General features: G+C 36.5%; 1 protein-coding gene across 2 annotated transcripts in view; it reads right to left on the minus strand.

Moving 5' to 3' along the window:
• The window catches only part of ecpas (Ecm29 proteasome adaptor and scaffold), a 61,553-nt gene that overhangs the window by 36,750 nt on the left and 9,803 nt on the right, over window positions 1–15,000 (minus strand). For both annotated transcript variants that reach the window (XM_063008154.1, XM_063008153.1), the window contains exons 10-25: window positions 14,899–14,984; window positions 10,019–10,094; window positions 9,882–9,931; window positions 9,705–9,771; window positions 9,485–9,607; window positions 9,107–9,210; window positions 8,865–8,988; window positions 7,528–7,608; window positions 7,128–7,335; window positions 6,954–7,045; window positions 5,471–5,605; window positions 5,252–5,384; window positions 4,835–5,010; window positions 2,936–3,037; window positions 2,581–2,704; window positions 2,339–2,484 (exon numbers count right to left, since the gene is read on the minus strand). In XM_063008154.1, coding sequence (XP_062864224.1) covers window positions 2,339–2,484; window positions 2,581–2,704; window positions 2,936–3,037; window positions 4,835–5,010; window positions 5,252–5,384; window positions 5,471–5,605; window positions 6,954–7,045; window positions 7,128–7,335; window positions 7,528–7,608; window positions 8,865–8,988; window positions 9,107–9,210; window positions 9,485–9,607; window positions 9,705–9,771; window positions 9,882–9,931; window positions 10,019–10,094; window positions 14,899–14,984 — 1,827 coding nt within the window. The remainder of the gene's footprint in view (window positions 1–2,338; window positions 2,485–2,580; window positions 2,705–2,935; window positions 3,038–4,834; window positions 5,011–5,251; window positions 5,385–5,470; window positions 5,606–6,953; window positions 7,046–7,127; window positions 7,336–7,527; window positions 7,609–8,864; window positions 8,989–9,106; window positions 9,211–9,484; window positions 9,608–9,704; window positions 9,772–9,881; window positions 9,932–10,018; window positions 10,095–14,898; window positions 14,985–15,000) is intronic.

Below are 15,000 nucleotides of genomic sequence, written 5' to 3' on the forward strand. Positions count from 1 at the left end.
TTAGGATTATATATGTATAAATGTATATTAATGTTATTAGGGTTATATATATATATATATATATATAAAATGTATATTAATGTTATTAGGGTTATATACGTATAAATGTATATTAATGTTATTAGGGTTATATATGTATAAATGTGTTTTAATGTTATAAGGGTTATATATGTATAAATGTATATCAATGTTATTAGGGTTATATATGTATGAATGTATATTAATGTTATTAGAGTTATATATGTATAAATGTATATTAATGTTATTAAGATTACATATGTATAAATGTGCATTAATGTTATTAAGGTTATATATGTGTATATGTATATAAATGTCATTAGGGTTGTAAATGTATGTTAATGTTATTAAGGTTATATATGTATAAATGTATATTAATGTTATTAAGGTTATATATGTATAAATGTATATTAACGTTATTAGGGTTATATATGTATACATGTATATTAATGTTATTAGGGTTATATATTTATACATGTATATAAATGTCATTAGGGTTGTAAATGTATGTTAATGTTATTAAGGTTATATATGTATAAATGTATATTAATGTTATTAAGGTTATATATGTATAAATGTATATTAACGTTATTAGGGTTATATATGTATACATGTATATTAATGTTATTAGGGTTATATATTTATACATGTATATAAATGTCATTAGGGTTATAAATGTATGTTAATGTTATTAAGGTTATATACAGTGGGGCCAAAAAGTATTTAGTCAGCCACTGATTGTGCAGGTTCTCCTACTTAGAAAGATGAGAGAGGTCTGTAATTTTCATCATAGCTACACTTCAACTATGAGAGACAAAATGAGGAAAAAAATCCAGGAAATCACATTGTAGGATTTTTAAAGAATTTATTTTGTAAATTATGGTGGAAAATAAGTATTTGGTCAATAACAAAAGTTCAACTCAATACTTTGTAACATAACCTTTGTTGGCAATGACAGAGGTGAAACGTTTCCTGTAAGTCTTCACCAGGTCTGCACACACTGTAGCTGCTATTTTGGCCCATTCCTCCATGCAGATCTCCTCTAGAGCAGTGATGTTTTGGGGCTGTCGCTGGGCAACACGGACTCCACAAATTTTCTATGGGGTTGAGGTCTGGAGACTGGCTAGGCCACTCCAGGACCTTGAAATGCTTTTTACGGAGCCACTCCTTCGTTGCCCGAGCGGTGTGTTTGGGATCATCGTCATGCTGGAAGACCCGGCCACGTTCCATCTTCAATGCTCTCACTGATGGAAGGAGGTTTTGGCTTAAAATCTCACGATACATGGCCCCGTTCATTCTTCCCTTAACACGGATCAGTCGTCCTGTCCCCTTTGCAGAAAAACAGCCCCAAAGCATGATGTTTCCACCCCCATGCTTCACAGTAGGTATGGTGTTCTTGTGTTCTTCTTCTTCCTCCAAACACGACGAGTTGAGTTCTTACCAAAAAGTTCCATTTTGGTTTCATCTGACCACATGATATTCTCCCAATCCTCTTCTGGATCATCCATAAGCTCTCTGGCAAACTTCAGACGGGCCTGGACATGTACTGGCTTAAGCAGGGGGACACGCCTGGCACTGCAGGATTCGAGTCCCTCTCGGCGTAGTGTGTTACTGATGGTAGCCTTTGTTACTTTGGTCCCAGCTCTCTGCAGGTCATTCATCAGGTCCCTCCGTGTAGTTCTGGGATTTTTGCTCACCGTTCTCATGATCATTTTGACCCCACGGGATCCAGGGAGATTATCGATGGTCTTGTATGTCTTCCATTTTCTTACAATTGCTCCCACAGTTGATTTATTCACACCGACCTGCTTGCCTATTGTAGATTCACTCTTCCCAGCCTGGTGCAGGTCTACGATTTTCTTCCTGGTGTCCTTCGACAGCTCTTTGGTCTTGGCCATGGTTGAGTTTGGAGTCTGACCGTTTGAGGCTGTGGACAGGTGTCTTTTATACAGATAACGAGGTCAAACAGGTGCCATTAATACAGGTAACGAGTGGAGGACAGAAGAGCTTCTTAAAGAAGAAGTTACAGGTCTGTGAGAGCCAGAAATCTTGCTTGTTTGTTATTGACCAAATACTTATTTTCCACCATCATTTACAAAATAAATTCTTTAAAAATCCTACAATGTGATTTCCTGGATTTTTTTTTCTCATTCTGTCTCTCATAGTTGAAGTGTAGCTATGATGAAAATTACAGACCTCTCTCATCTTTCTAAGTAGGAGAACCTGCACAATCAGTGGCTGACTAAATACTTTTTGACCCCACTGTATGTACAGTATAAATGTACTTTAACAACTTAATGTATACATGTATATTAATTACCCGGATCTCTGTGTGCCAGCTCAGCTTCTTGACCATCGACAGGAGCCATATGCAGGCGGCCTGGCGCACGTGAGGATTCGGACTCGGTACGTACTTGGACAGGATGGCGCTCAACGCCCAGGGCACCACATCGTTGTTCTTTACATCTGCCGTGAATATATATATATATACAGAGAGAGTGCTCGCGTCACACCCAGATATAGACGCGGATGTACTAAGTGCACATTAGGCAACCCACTCACCCTCAGGGGGGCAGTACTGGTCTTCCGCGCAGGTCCAGACGTCTCGGGCAGCACCAGAGCGGGTCCCCACAGAGGCGCTGGTTATGGCCTCTCCTACCGTAAACTGCAGCTCCACCTGCTTGGCCTGGAACGGAGACGGACACTCAGAGGGTTGCGCAACGCTCCAAATCGACCCGGATCGATCCTCCCACCCCCAACAGCCTGCTGGATTCGTCACACTCCTATACATCCTGTTTATCCTACACTGATGGGCCTAGCACCGGGTCGATTTCTTGGGGGGCGCCCCTGTGCGATATAAAGCATCGCCGAAAACGAACCGTATTTGCATTCATCAGAACAGAACTAGAACCCCCACCTCGACCGAATCCATGAGTCCCTGCAGGAGCTTCTTCTGATGAGGGAACTCTCCGTCTCCCACCGGCAGGAAGCCGAGTGTCTGGATCGCCCTCTCCTTCATCTGAGAACCACGACAGAGTTCTCTGTTTATAACAATACTAATACTAATAATATTAATAATAATAATAATAATACTAAAATAATAATAATAATTACGATAATAAATGAGTAATCATTTGTATTACTTTCATTATTATTTATTATAATGATATACAACACTTTTTCCAGTAATAATAATAATAATAATAATAATAAATATTTTACCAGTATTAATAATAATATAAAATAATAATAATAATAAATATTTTACCAGTAATAATAATAATATTAATAATAATAATAATAAACATTTTCCAGTAATAATAATAATAATAAACATTTTACCAGTAATAATAATAAAAATAATAAAAATAATAATAATAATAAATATTTTACCAGTAATAATAATAATAATAAACATTTTACCAGTAATAATAATAATAAAAATAATAATAATTAATATTTTACCAGTAATAATAATAATAATAATAATAATAATAAATATTTTACCAGTAATAATAATAATAATAAACATTTTACCAGTAATAATAATAATAATAAAAATAATAATAATTAATATTTTACCAGTAATAATAATAATAATAATAATAATAATTAATATTTTACCAGTAATAATAATAATAATAAAAATAATAAATATTTTTCCAGTAATAATAATAAAAATAATAAAAATAATAATAATAATAAATATTTTACCAGTAATAATAATAATAATAAACATTTTACCAGTAATAATAATAATAAAAATAATAATAATTAATATTTTACCAGTAATAATAATAATAATAATAATAAATATTTTACCAGTAATAATAATAATAATAAACATTTTACCAGTAATAATAATAATAAAAATAATAATAATTAATATTTTACCAGTAATAATAATAATAATAATAATAATTAATATTTTACCAGTAATAATAATAATAATAAAAATAATAAATATTTTTCCAGTAATAATAATAATATAAAATAATAATAATAATAAATATTTTACCAGTAATAATAATAATAATAATATTAATAATAATAATAATAATAAACATTTTCCAGTAATAATAATAATAATAATAAGTAATATTTTTCCAGTAATAATAATAATAATAAGAAATATTTTACCAGTAATATTTAATAAAAATTATTTTACCAGTAATAATAATGAAAATAATAAATATTTTTCCAACAATAATAATAATAAATACTTTACCAATAATATTTAAAGTAATAATAATAATAATAATAAAAATAATAAATATTTTTCCAACAATAATAATAATAAATACTTTACCAATAATATTTAAAGTAATAATAATAATAATAATAAAAATAATAAATATTTTTCCAACAATAATAATAATAAATACTTTACCAGTAATATTTAAAGTAATAATAATAATAATAATAATATTTTTCTAGTAATATTAATAGTAATAATAATAATAAATATAATAATAATATTTTACCAGTAATAATAATAATATAATAATAATAATACTAACAATGTAATCATAATAATGATATAATATTAGCAACAAATAATAACAAAACATTATTAATAATTATTATCATAATAATAATAATAATAAATAAATAAATAAATGACAAATATTCCTCATTCTAATTTACGCATGGTATCACGGCTCTGTAATGATCAATTCCCCGGCCAAGTGGCCAAGGGTGTTCATGTGGGTTTCCTCCTGGTGCTCCGGTTTCCTCCCACAAGTCTAAAGACGTGCAGTCAGGCCAATCAGAGCTACTAGCAATCGTCCTGAGTGTGTTTGTGTACAGACGTCACCTTGCCGCTCTCTTTGCCGGACGTGATCCTGGCGAGCAGGTTCTCCACCAGGCTGAGTTTGGTGAATCCGCCTCCGTCCCCGTCCGGAATCAGCAGCGCTCCGTTACGGCCGATCTCTCCCAGAGCCGTGACGCCGGCCAGCGTCAGCAGGGGAGAGGTGTGGCCCAGGAACGTTCCTGCACGGCAAATCGAGAGACACGCTAAGCTCTGTGTGACCCCCCCCTACACACACTTGAGAAGGGACCTGGACCAGTCCCTGAGATCTTATATCGCAGTGGCAGCAGGACGCTCGGCCAGGTCGGTAGCTCCTCCGACATTCAAACTTGCAATACATGTACTTGCTTTACTTTACACCTTGTAAACCACAGTGGGACCAGATTGCCACATTTCTGAGCCTATGTTAGTCAGCGTCCGTACCGATGGTTTCCGTAGCCACTTTGATCATGTCCTCGTCCTCAGGGCTGCAGGGAGCGGAGGCGCGTTTCCGGCTGGTGTACCTGCCCACCATGTAGCCCAGAGCCAGGATGGCGCCGTGCTGAGTCTCCGGACTCTGTGTGAGAAGAGACGAAGAAGGTTCGTGATCGTGATCATGCGAGAGCTTTCGAGGAACGTGCGATAACGTAGACCAGTACGTACGTGAGCGTCTTTGGCGATCTTGATGAGGTGCTGCACCGCCCACGCGAGCTCATTGCCCGACATGCTGGACACCACCAGGGCGTAGAGCTGAGCGGCCAGCTCACGCATGTCCTCCTTGTTGGTGTTCATCAGACCCTAGGAGGCACAGACCTCAGGGTTAGAGTGAGTGGAGACGTGGGTGATTCATTCATTACCAATAATAACAGTTATAATAATAATGACGATGATAAAAATTATAATAAAGTATAAAAATAACAAAAACAACATTATTAATAATAATAAAAATAGTAATAATAATAACAATAATAAAATAATAAATGATACAATAACAATAACAACAATAATAACAATAATAGAAATAAATTATGACAATTATAATAATAAATGATAATAATTGATAATAATAATAATTGATAACAATAATAATAAATAATATTAAATGATAATAATGATAATAATAATAACAACAATAACACTAATAATAACGATAATAATAATAACGATAATAATAACAATAATAATAATAATAATAATTTATAATAATTATAATAATAAATGATAAAAACAATAATAATTATTAAATAAATGATAATAAAATAATAATAACAATAATAATAATAATAATTGATAATAATAATTGATAATATAATAATAATAATAAATATTAATAATAATAAATGATAATAATAATAAATAATAATAATAGATAATAATAATAATTGATAATAATAATAATAAAAAAAAAAAAAAAATGATAATAATGATAATGATAATAATAATATTTAAAATAATAATAATATTTAAAATAATAATAATATTGAAGATAATGAAATAATAAATATTTATAATGATAATATTTATAATAATAATAATAATAATATTTATAATAATAATAATTATACAAAAATATTATTTATAATAAAAGTATTCATAATAATAATAATATTCATAATTATAATAATATTTAAAATAATAATAATAATATTGAAGATAATAATAATAAATATTTATAATGATATTTATAATAATAATAATAATATTTATAATAATAATAATTATAGTAAAATATTATTTATAATAAAAGTATTCATAATAATAATAATATTCATAATTATAATAATATTTATAATTATAATAATAATAAAAATTACTTAGTGGCCGAAAGTATGTGGCCGCGTACGCGTCTGTTGAAATCTTGTGTGGTCCGATCATTTGTAGGATGAGGCGCAAACGTTGGACAATTAATTACCCCGTACAGGGTACAACCAACCAACCAACAAAACAAAAAAGACAGTTTAGGGAAGGCCCATCTCCTGTTCCAGCATGACATGGTGGGAAGCATTTTGGAATGCTATTCGGAATGGGCACAAATCCCCACAGACACAGTGCACGGTTTTTTTTTTTGGTCCGGGTCGAGCCGGGCTTCATCAAGCTAATGAAGCTGAAGCGTTGGTGTCAGACAGCTGGCGTATCACCCACTTACTTTAATCCAGTCGATCCTGCTGGCGAACCCGGGCGCGAGTCTCTGAGGGCAGACGGACACCACCTCCAACAAGCAGTACATGCCGGGGGTCCCTGCACACAGACATTCACACCGTCATCCTACACTCCCGGGAAGAGGGCGTGTCTAAACCCTCAGACGCTCTACGCGACTTACCCCCGACGGCCGAGACGAGCTGCTGCAGCAGCTCCAGGTAGACCTGAACCGGATTGGCCCGTCCGTACGTGTGGGCGGGCTCTTCCTCCAGCAGCGACCGGACGTAGCGCCCGATGGCCGGGGCGTCGTCCTGCATGTCCGCCAGGCTCCGAGAGGCCGGGGTGGTACCCGAGCTGCGGGCCAGACACGTCCGGAGGTACAAAACGATCTGGAAGGGAAGCGGGAGATTAAGCTGTTACAAATGGGCACAAATTCCCACAGACACAGTCCCAAATCCTACTTTTATGGTGTCTGTAAGGTACCTGTCACATGCTGGTTATAAAATGGACACACTGACAGTTGATGTATAAACCCACTTACTTTGGTGTCCATATACTTTTGGCCACGCGTTTATTCTCACCTCTTCGAACGTAGCAGGGTTGAAAGGGAGCGTGGAGGCTCCGATGACGTACTTGGCAGGAGTCTTCATCCTCTCCGCGGCCTGAAACACACACGACGATCTTAATGCTCCTAATGACATCGTACAGGCAGATCGGGGGCTGTGGGGAATCGGATATGACCAGATCGGGAGATTAAGGGGGAAGATTCGGGGAAAAACGAGGACGCCCCTCCTAACAAACATATCAAATAAATGAGAAGCCTGCAGATATGTGCTAACAGTTTGGGGAAGGCCACTTCAGTCCATGTACCTTTGGGCATTCGTTTTTCAATTCAAAAAACGAAAAAAAAAAAATGAAAAACAGCTCGTTTTTATTATAATTTTTATTTTTCAAAAACCAAAATTTTAAAAATGGGAAAAAAGTCATTTTTAGTTTTCTTTTTATTTATTTCAAAAACATAATTTTAAAACAAAATAAAAATTTTATTTCAAAAGCCAAAATTTAAAAATGTAAAAAAACTGTAAAAAAAATTTATTTCAAAAACCAAAATTAAAAAACAAAAAAAACGGGTCATTTGTAGTTTTTTTTTATTTCAAAAACTACAAAAAAAAATGGGGAAAACTGGTCGTTTTTAGTTTTCTTTTTATTTATTTCAAAAACATACATTAAAAAAATAAAAAAAATAAAAATAAAAAAAAAATTTTGTAGTTTTTTTAATTTCAAAAGTCAAAATTTCAAAACCGGTTCATTTTTTTTATTTCAAAAACCAAAATTTTTAATTTTAAAAAACAAGTCATTTTAAGCTTTTTTTTTTTATTATTTAAAAAAACAAAATTTAAAAATGGGAAAACGAGTCGTTTTTAGTTTTTTTATGTATTTAAAAAACCAAAATTGAAAAACAAGAAAACTAATCATTTTTAAAAAAGATTTTATTTAAAAAACCAAAATAAAAAAAAACAAGAAAACTAGTCATTTTTTAACAAAATTTTTATTTAAAAAACCGAAATTAAAAACCAAGAAAACTTGTCTTTTTAAAAAATAATAATAATAATAATTTTTAAAACCAAAATTTAAAAACGGGAAAACGAGTCGTTTTTAGTTTTTTTTATGTATTTAAAAAACCAAAATTAAAAAACAAGAAAACCAGTCTTTTTTTTTTTAACAATTAATTTCAAAAAACAAAATTAAAAAACGTGAAAACGGGTAATTTTTTTATTTATTTTTTATTTTAAAAACCAAAATTAAAAGGATCTGAGAAGCAAGACGTTCGGACAGTTCCCACAGGCACACTCCGAAACGTGAAAAAGTAAAATAAAGAGGGTGGTACGGAATGGGGCGTCCGGACGGTCGGTCTCACCTTGTCCTCAATGTAGCGGACCATCTCGGGAAAGGAGGGCATGGGTTTCAATCCCTCCTGCTCGGCGTTCCTGGACGGGGCGGATCTGAGGGCGCGTCTGGCCTCTCCGGCCACCTCGTCACGACTGCTCACAATAAACACACACACACACACACACACACACACACACAGATATACTCGTCATTGTAATACAAGCACAGTGTGTGTTGTGTAGCAGGTGCAGGAGTGTTGTTGGGACTCACGGATCTCCGGCAGCCAGGAGCAGCAGGTATCTGGACGGCACGTGGTCGGGGGCGAAGACGGTGCTGGCGAACTTCAGGGCCACCTGGCGCACCTGCGCCTCCGGCTGAGGACCGACGAAGAAGAACGAGAGGAAAAAAGATCTGAGCTTATGACTGTACACCAAGAGAACAGCACAGGCGCAAGTGCTAGACCTTATAACACTCAATTGCTCAGACTGACCCACGTTCAATTAAACCTACTGGGGCAAACCATAGCCTAGTGGTTAAGGTACTGGTAATCAGAAGGTCGCTGGTTCAAGCCCCACCACTGCCACAACACTGCTGCTGTCGGGCCCTTGTGCAAGGCCCTTAACCCTCAATTGCTCTGACACGACGAACCTTTCCGATGTACGCGGCCACCAGAGCCTCCATCAGCTTCAGCAGCGCCCCCTGCAGGTTGACATAGGCGCCCACCATCATAGACAAAGCCTCCTGTATGGCCAGCCTGACGTCCGCTTCCTCCTGCTCACACACAAGCACACAGAGGCCGTTAGACTCGCGGGACCCGGACATGACTAAACCGGAGAGGAAACACGAGGGGCTGAACGGCCGGACTCACCTTACACATGGACTCGAAGAACTGCTGGACCAGGGCGATGTCCTTGGTAAACAGCTCAGGCATCCGGCTAACGGCGACACACACACACACACACACACACACACACAAAGCCTGAGAAACGCTGGCGGGTGTTAGCAATGTACCGTAATCGCTTAGTCACGAGGGTGTACGACGTACCTGGAGAGCTTCCCGACGGCGGAGTACGCCAAGCAGAGCAACTTCCGATCCTGAAAACACGGAGCGCCGTTAAACACGAAGCATTTATTCGGAATAAGATCAACAAACTGAGAAGCGACCGAGGAACCCGTTCTAACCTCCTTGTACTCGTTGATGAGCTTGGTGAGGCCGTTCAGCAGCATCAGACCGAGTGGCTTGTTGGAATCGGGGCACCTGAGGGACAAAAAGAACCCGGGTTCAAGTGTGTAAGCGTCCAAGGGTATATTTTTGAAGTTATAAATATATATACACACACACCATACGACCAAAAGTATCTGGACACCTTACAATCAGATTGTTGAACATCTCGTTTCAAAAAATATGGGCTCTTTCCTGTTGTGTATATATATACACACATATAAGTCCCAAATTTAAATATATACCACCAAATTTCTCTCTCTCTCTCTCTCTCTCTCTCTCTCTATTATATATTATATATTTATATATATATATATATATATATTATATAGTATATATATATATATTATATATATATTATAGATATATAGTATATATATATATATATTATTTATATATATATATTATATATATATTATATATATATATACACACACACACACACAGAGTGTATATATTTACACATAATGTATATACAGTGTATCACAAAAGTGAGTACACCCCTCACATTTCTGCAGATATTTAAGTATATCTTTTCATGGGACAACACTGACAAAATGACACTTTGACACAATGAAAAGTAGTCTGTGTGCAGCTTATATAACAGTGTAAATTTATTCTTCCCTAAAAATAACTCAATATACAGCCATTAATGTCTAAACCACCGGCAACAAAAGTGAGTACACCCCATAGTGAAAGTTCCTGAAGTGTCAATATTTTGTGTGGCCACCATTATTTCCCAGAACTGCCTTAACTCTCCTGGGCATGGAGTTTACCAGAGCTTCACAGGTTGCCACTGGAATGCTTTTCCACTCCTCCATGACGACATCACGGAGCTGGCGGATATTCGAGACTTTGCGCTCCTCCACCTTCCGCTTGAGGATGCCCCAAAGATGTTCTATTGGGTTTAGGTCTAAAGACATGCTTGGCCAGTCCATCACCTTTACCCTCAGCCTCTTCAATAAAGCAGTGGTCGTCTTAGAGGTGTGTTTGGGGTCATTATCATGCTGGAACACTGCCCTGCGACCCAGTTTCCGGAGGGAGGGGATCATGCTCTGCTTCAGTATTTCACAGTACATATTGGAGTTCATGTGTCCCTCAATGAAATGTAACTCCCCAACACCTGCTGCACTCATGCAGCCCCAGACCATGGCATTCCCACCACCATGCTTGACTGTAGGCATGACACACTTCTCTTTGTACTCCTCACCTGATTGCCGCCACACATGCTTGAGACCATCTGAACCAAACAAATTAATCTTGGTCTCATCAGACCATAGGACATGGTTCCAGTAATCCATGTCCTTTGTTGACATGTCTTCAGCAAACTGTTTGCGGGCTTTCTTGTGTAGAGACTTCAGAAGAGGCTTCCTTCTGGGGTGACAGCCATGCAGACCAATTTGATGTAGTGTGCGGCGTATGGTCTGAGCACTGACAGGCTGACCCCCCACCTTTTCAATCTCTGCAGCAATGCTGACAGCACTCCTGCGCCTATCTTTCAACGACAGCAGTTGGATGTGACGCTGAGCACGTGCACTCAGCTTCTTTGGACGACCAACGCGAGGTCTGTTCTGAGTGGACCCTGCTCTTTTAAAACGCTGGGTGATCTTGGCCACTGTGCTGCAGCTCAGTTTCAGGGTGTTGGCAATCTTCTTGTAGCCTTGGCCATCTTCATGTAGCGCAACAATTCGTCTTTTAAGATCCTCAGAGAGTTCTTTGCCATGAGGTGCCATGTTGGAACTTTCAGTGACCAGTATGAGAGAGTGTGAGAGCTGTACTACTAAATTGAACACACCTGCTCCCTATGCACACCTGAGACCTAGTAACACTAACAAATCACATGACATTTTGGAGGGAAAATGACAAGCAGTGCTCAATTTGGACATTTAGGGGTGTAGTCTCTTAGGGGTGTACTCACTTTTGTTGCCAGTGGTTTAGACATTAATGGCTGTATATTGAGTTATTTTGAGGGAAGAATAAATTTACACTGTTATATAAGCTGCACACAGACTACTTTTCATTGTGTCAAAGTGTCATTTTGTCAGTGTTGTCCCATGAAAAGATATACTTAAATATCTGCAGAAATGTGAGGGGTGTACTCACTTTTGTGATACACTGTATATACTTATAAATATATATTACTTTGGCGGCACAATAAGAAATATGTGTGTATACATATATATATATATATATATAGACACATGTATTTACTGTCGTATAGCATATATAATTATAAGTGTGTGTATATATATATACACTTACTTTTTGTTGTATATTATATATAAAATTATGTAAGTGTATATATATTATATAATATATATTCATTAATGTTATATATTATATATAAATATTATAAATATATATATACTTATTTTTATATATATAAAAATAAGTATGTATTATTTTTTATATAAATAAGTGTGTATACATATATACGTATTTACTGTCGTGTAGCATATATAATTATAAGTGTGTGTGTATATATATATATATATATATATATATATATATATATACACTTATTTTTATAAAATAAGTATTTTTTATTTTTTTATATAAATAAGTGTGTGTGTGTGTGTATATATATAAATAATATATATATATATATATATATATATATATATATATATAAACTTATTTTTTGTTGTACTGTATATAACATTATATAAACGTGTTTACATATACACACATACAACAGGAAATAAGTGTCTGTGTGTATATATTGAAGTTATATACAGTGTATCACAAAAGTGAGTACACCCCTCACATTTCTGCAGATATTTAAGTATATCTTTTCATGGGACAACACTGACAAAATGACACTTTGACACAATGAAAAGTAGTCTGTGTGCAGCTTATATAACAGTGTAAATTTATTCTTCCCTCAAAATAACTCAATATACAGCCATTAATGTCTAAACCACCGGCAACAAAAGTGAGTACACCCCATAGTGAAAGTTCCTGAAGTGTCAATATTTTGTGTGGCCACCATTATTTCCCAGAACTGCCTTAACTCTCCTGGGCATGGAGTTTACCAGAGCTTCACAGGTTGCCACTGGAATGCTTTTCCACTCTTCCATGACGACATCACGGAGCTGGCGGATATTCGAGACTTTGCGCTCCTCCACCTTCCGCTTGAGGATGCCCCAAAGATGTTCTATTGGGTTTAGGTCTGGAGACATGCTTGGCCAGTCCATCACCTTTACCCTCAGCCTCTTCAATAAAGCAGTGGTCGTCTTAGAGGTGTGTTTGGGGTCATTATCATGCTGGAACACTGCCCTGCGACCCAGTTTCCGGAGGGAGGGGATCATGCTCTGCTTCAGTATTTCACAGTACATATTGGAGTTCATGTGTCCCTCAATGAAATGTAACTCCCCAACACCTGCTGCACTCATGCAGCCCCAGACCATGGCATTCCCACCACCATGCTTGACTGTAGGCATGACACACTTATCTTTGTACTCCTCACCTGATTGCCGCCACACATGCTTGAGACCGTCTGAACCAAACAAATTAATCTTGGTCTCATCAGACCATAGGACATGGTTCCAGTAATCCATGTCCTTTGTTGACATGTCTTCAGCAAACTGTTTGCGGGCTTTCTTGTGTAGAGACTTCAGAAGAGGCTTCCTTCTGGGGTGACAGCCATGCAGACCAATTTGATGTAGTGTGCGGCGTATGGTCTGAGCACTGACAGGCTGACCCCCCACCTTTTCAATCTCTGCAGCAATGCTGACAGCACTCCTGCGCCTATCTTTCAAAGACAGCAGTTGGATGTGACGCTGAGCACGTGCACTCAGCTTCTTTGGACGACCAACGCGAGGTCTGTTCTGAGTGGACCCTGCTCTTTTAAAACGCTGGATGATCTTGGCCACTGTGCTGCAGCTCAGTTTCAGGGTGTTGGCAATCTTCTTGTAGCCTTGGCCATCTTCATGTAGCGCAACAATTCGTCTTTTAAGATCCTCAGAGAGTTCTTTGTCATGAGGTGCCATGTTGGAACTTTCAGTGACCAGTATGAGAGAGTGTGAGAGCTGTACTACTAAATTGAACACACCTGCTCCCTATGCACACCTGAGACCTAGTAACACTAACAAATTACATGACATTTTGGAGGGAAAATGACAAGCAGTGCTCAATTTGGACATTTAGGGGTGTAGTCTCTTAGGGGTGTACTCACTTTTGTTGCCGGTGGTTTAGACATTAATGGCTGTATATTGAGTTATTTTGAGGGAAGAATAAATTTACACTGTTATATAAGCTGCACACAGACTACTTTTCATTGTGTCAAAGTGTCATTTTGTCAGTGTTGTCCCATGAAAAGATATACTTAAATATCTGCAGAAATGTGAGGGGTGTACTCACTTTTGTGATACACTGTATATATTATATATATGTGTATGTGTGTGTGTGTGTGTGTGTGTGTGTGTTTGTATACATACATATACATCAAGCAATAAGTGTCTGTGTATATACATATATATATATAAATAAATTTGTTGATATATACTGTGTACATATATATATATGTGTGTGTGTGTGTATAAATACAAACACAAACATAAGAATATATATAATTTTGGCGGCACGACGGGAAACAAGTGTGTATATGTATGTATATATAAATATATAAATATATATTGACCACAAATCACTGTCTATATTTTGATTGGCGTTTCTTTACCCGCCCGGCATTAAACTATCGATCACCTCATTACTGTCTGTTCGTGTGATTAGCGTTATTGATTATCTTCTATAGAGTCCAAGCACTCACAGCAGCCAGCACACACTCACAGCGTCACTCACGAAGAAGAAACGCTCACGTGTACGGGGGGTCACTTACACGGCACAGATGTGGTGCACAAACTGGAGGGTCAGAGACAGGAGTTTATTGTTGGTGTTGGCTCCGAACAGCCCGTCGTAGACCACCTGAAAGACACAACGG

The sequence above is a fragment of the Trichomycterus rosablanca genome, chromosome 14, assembly GCF_030014385.1.
Source record: "Trichomycterus rosablanca isolate fTriRos1 chromosome 14, fTriRos1.hap1, whole genome shotgun sequence".
Classification (NCBI taxonomy): domain Eukaryota; kingdom Metazoa; phylum Chordata; class Actinopteri; order Siluriformes; family Trichomycteridae; genus Trichomycterus; species Trichomycterus rosablanca.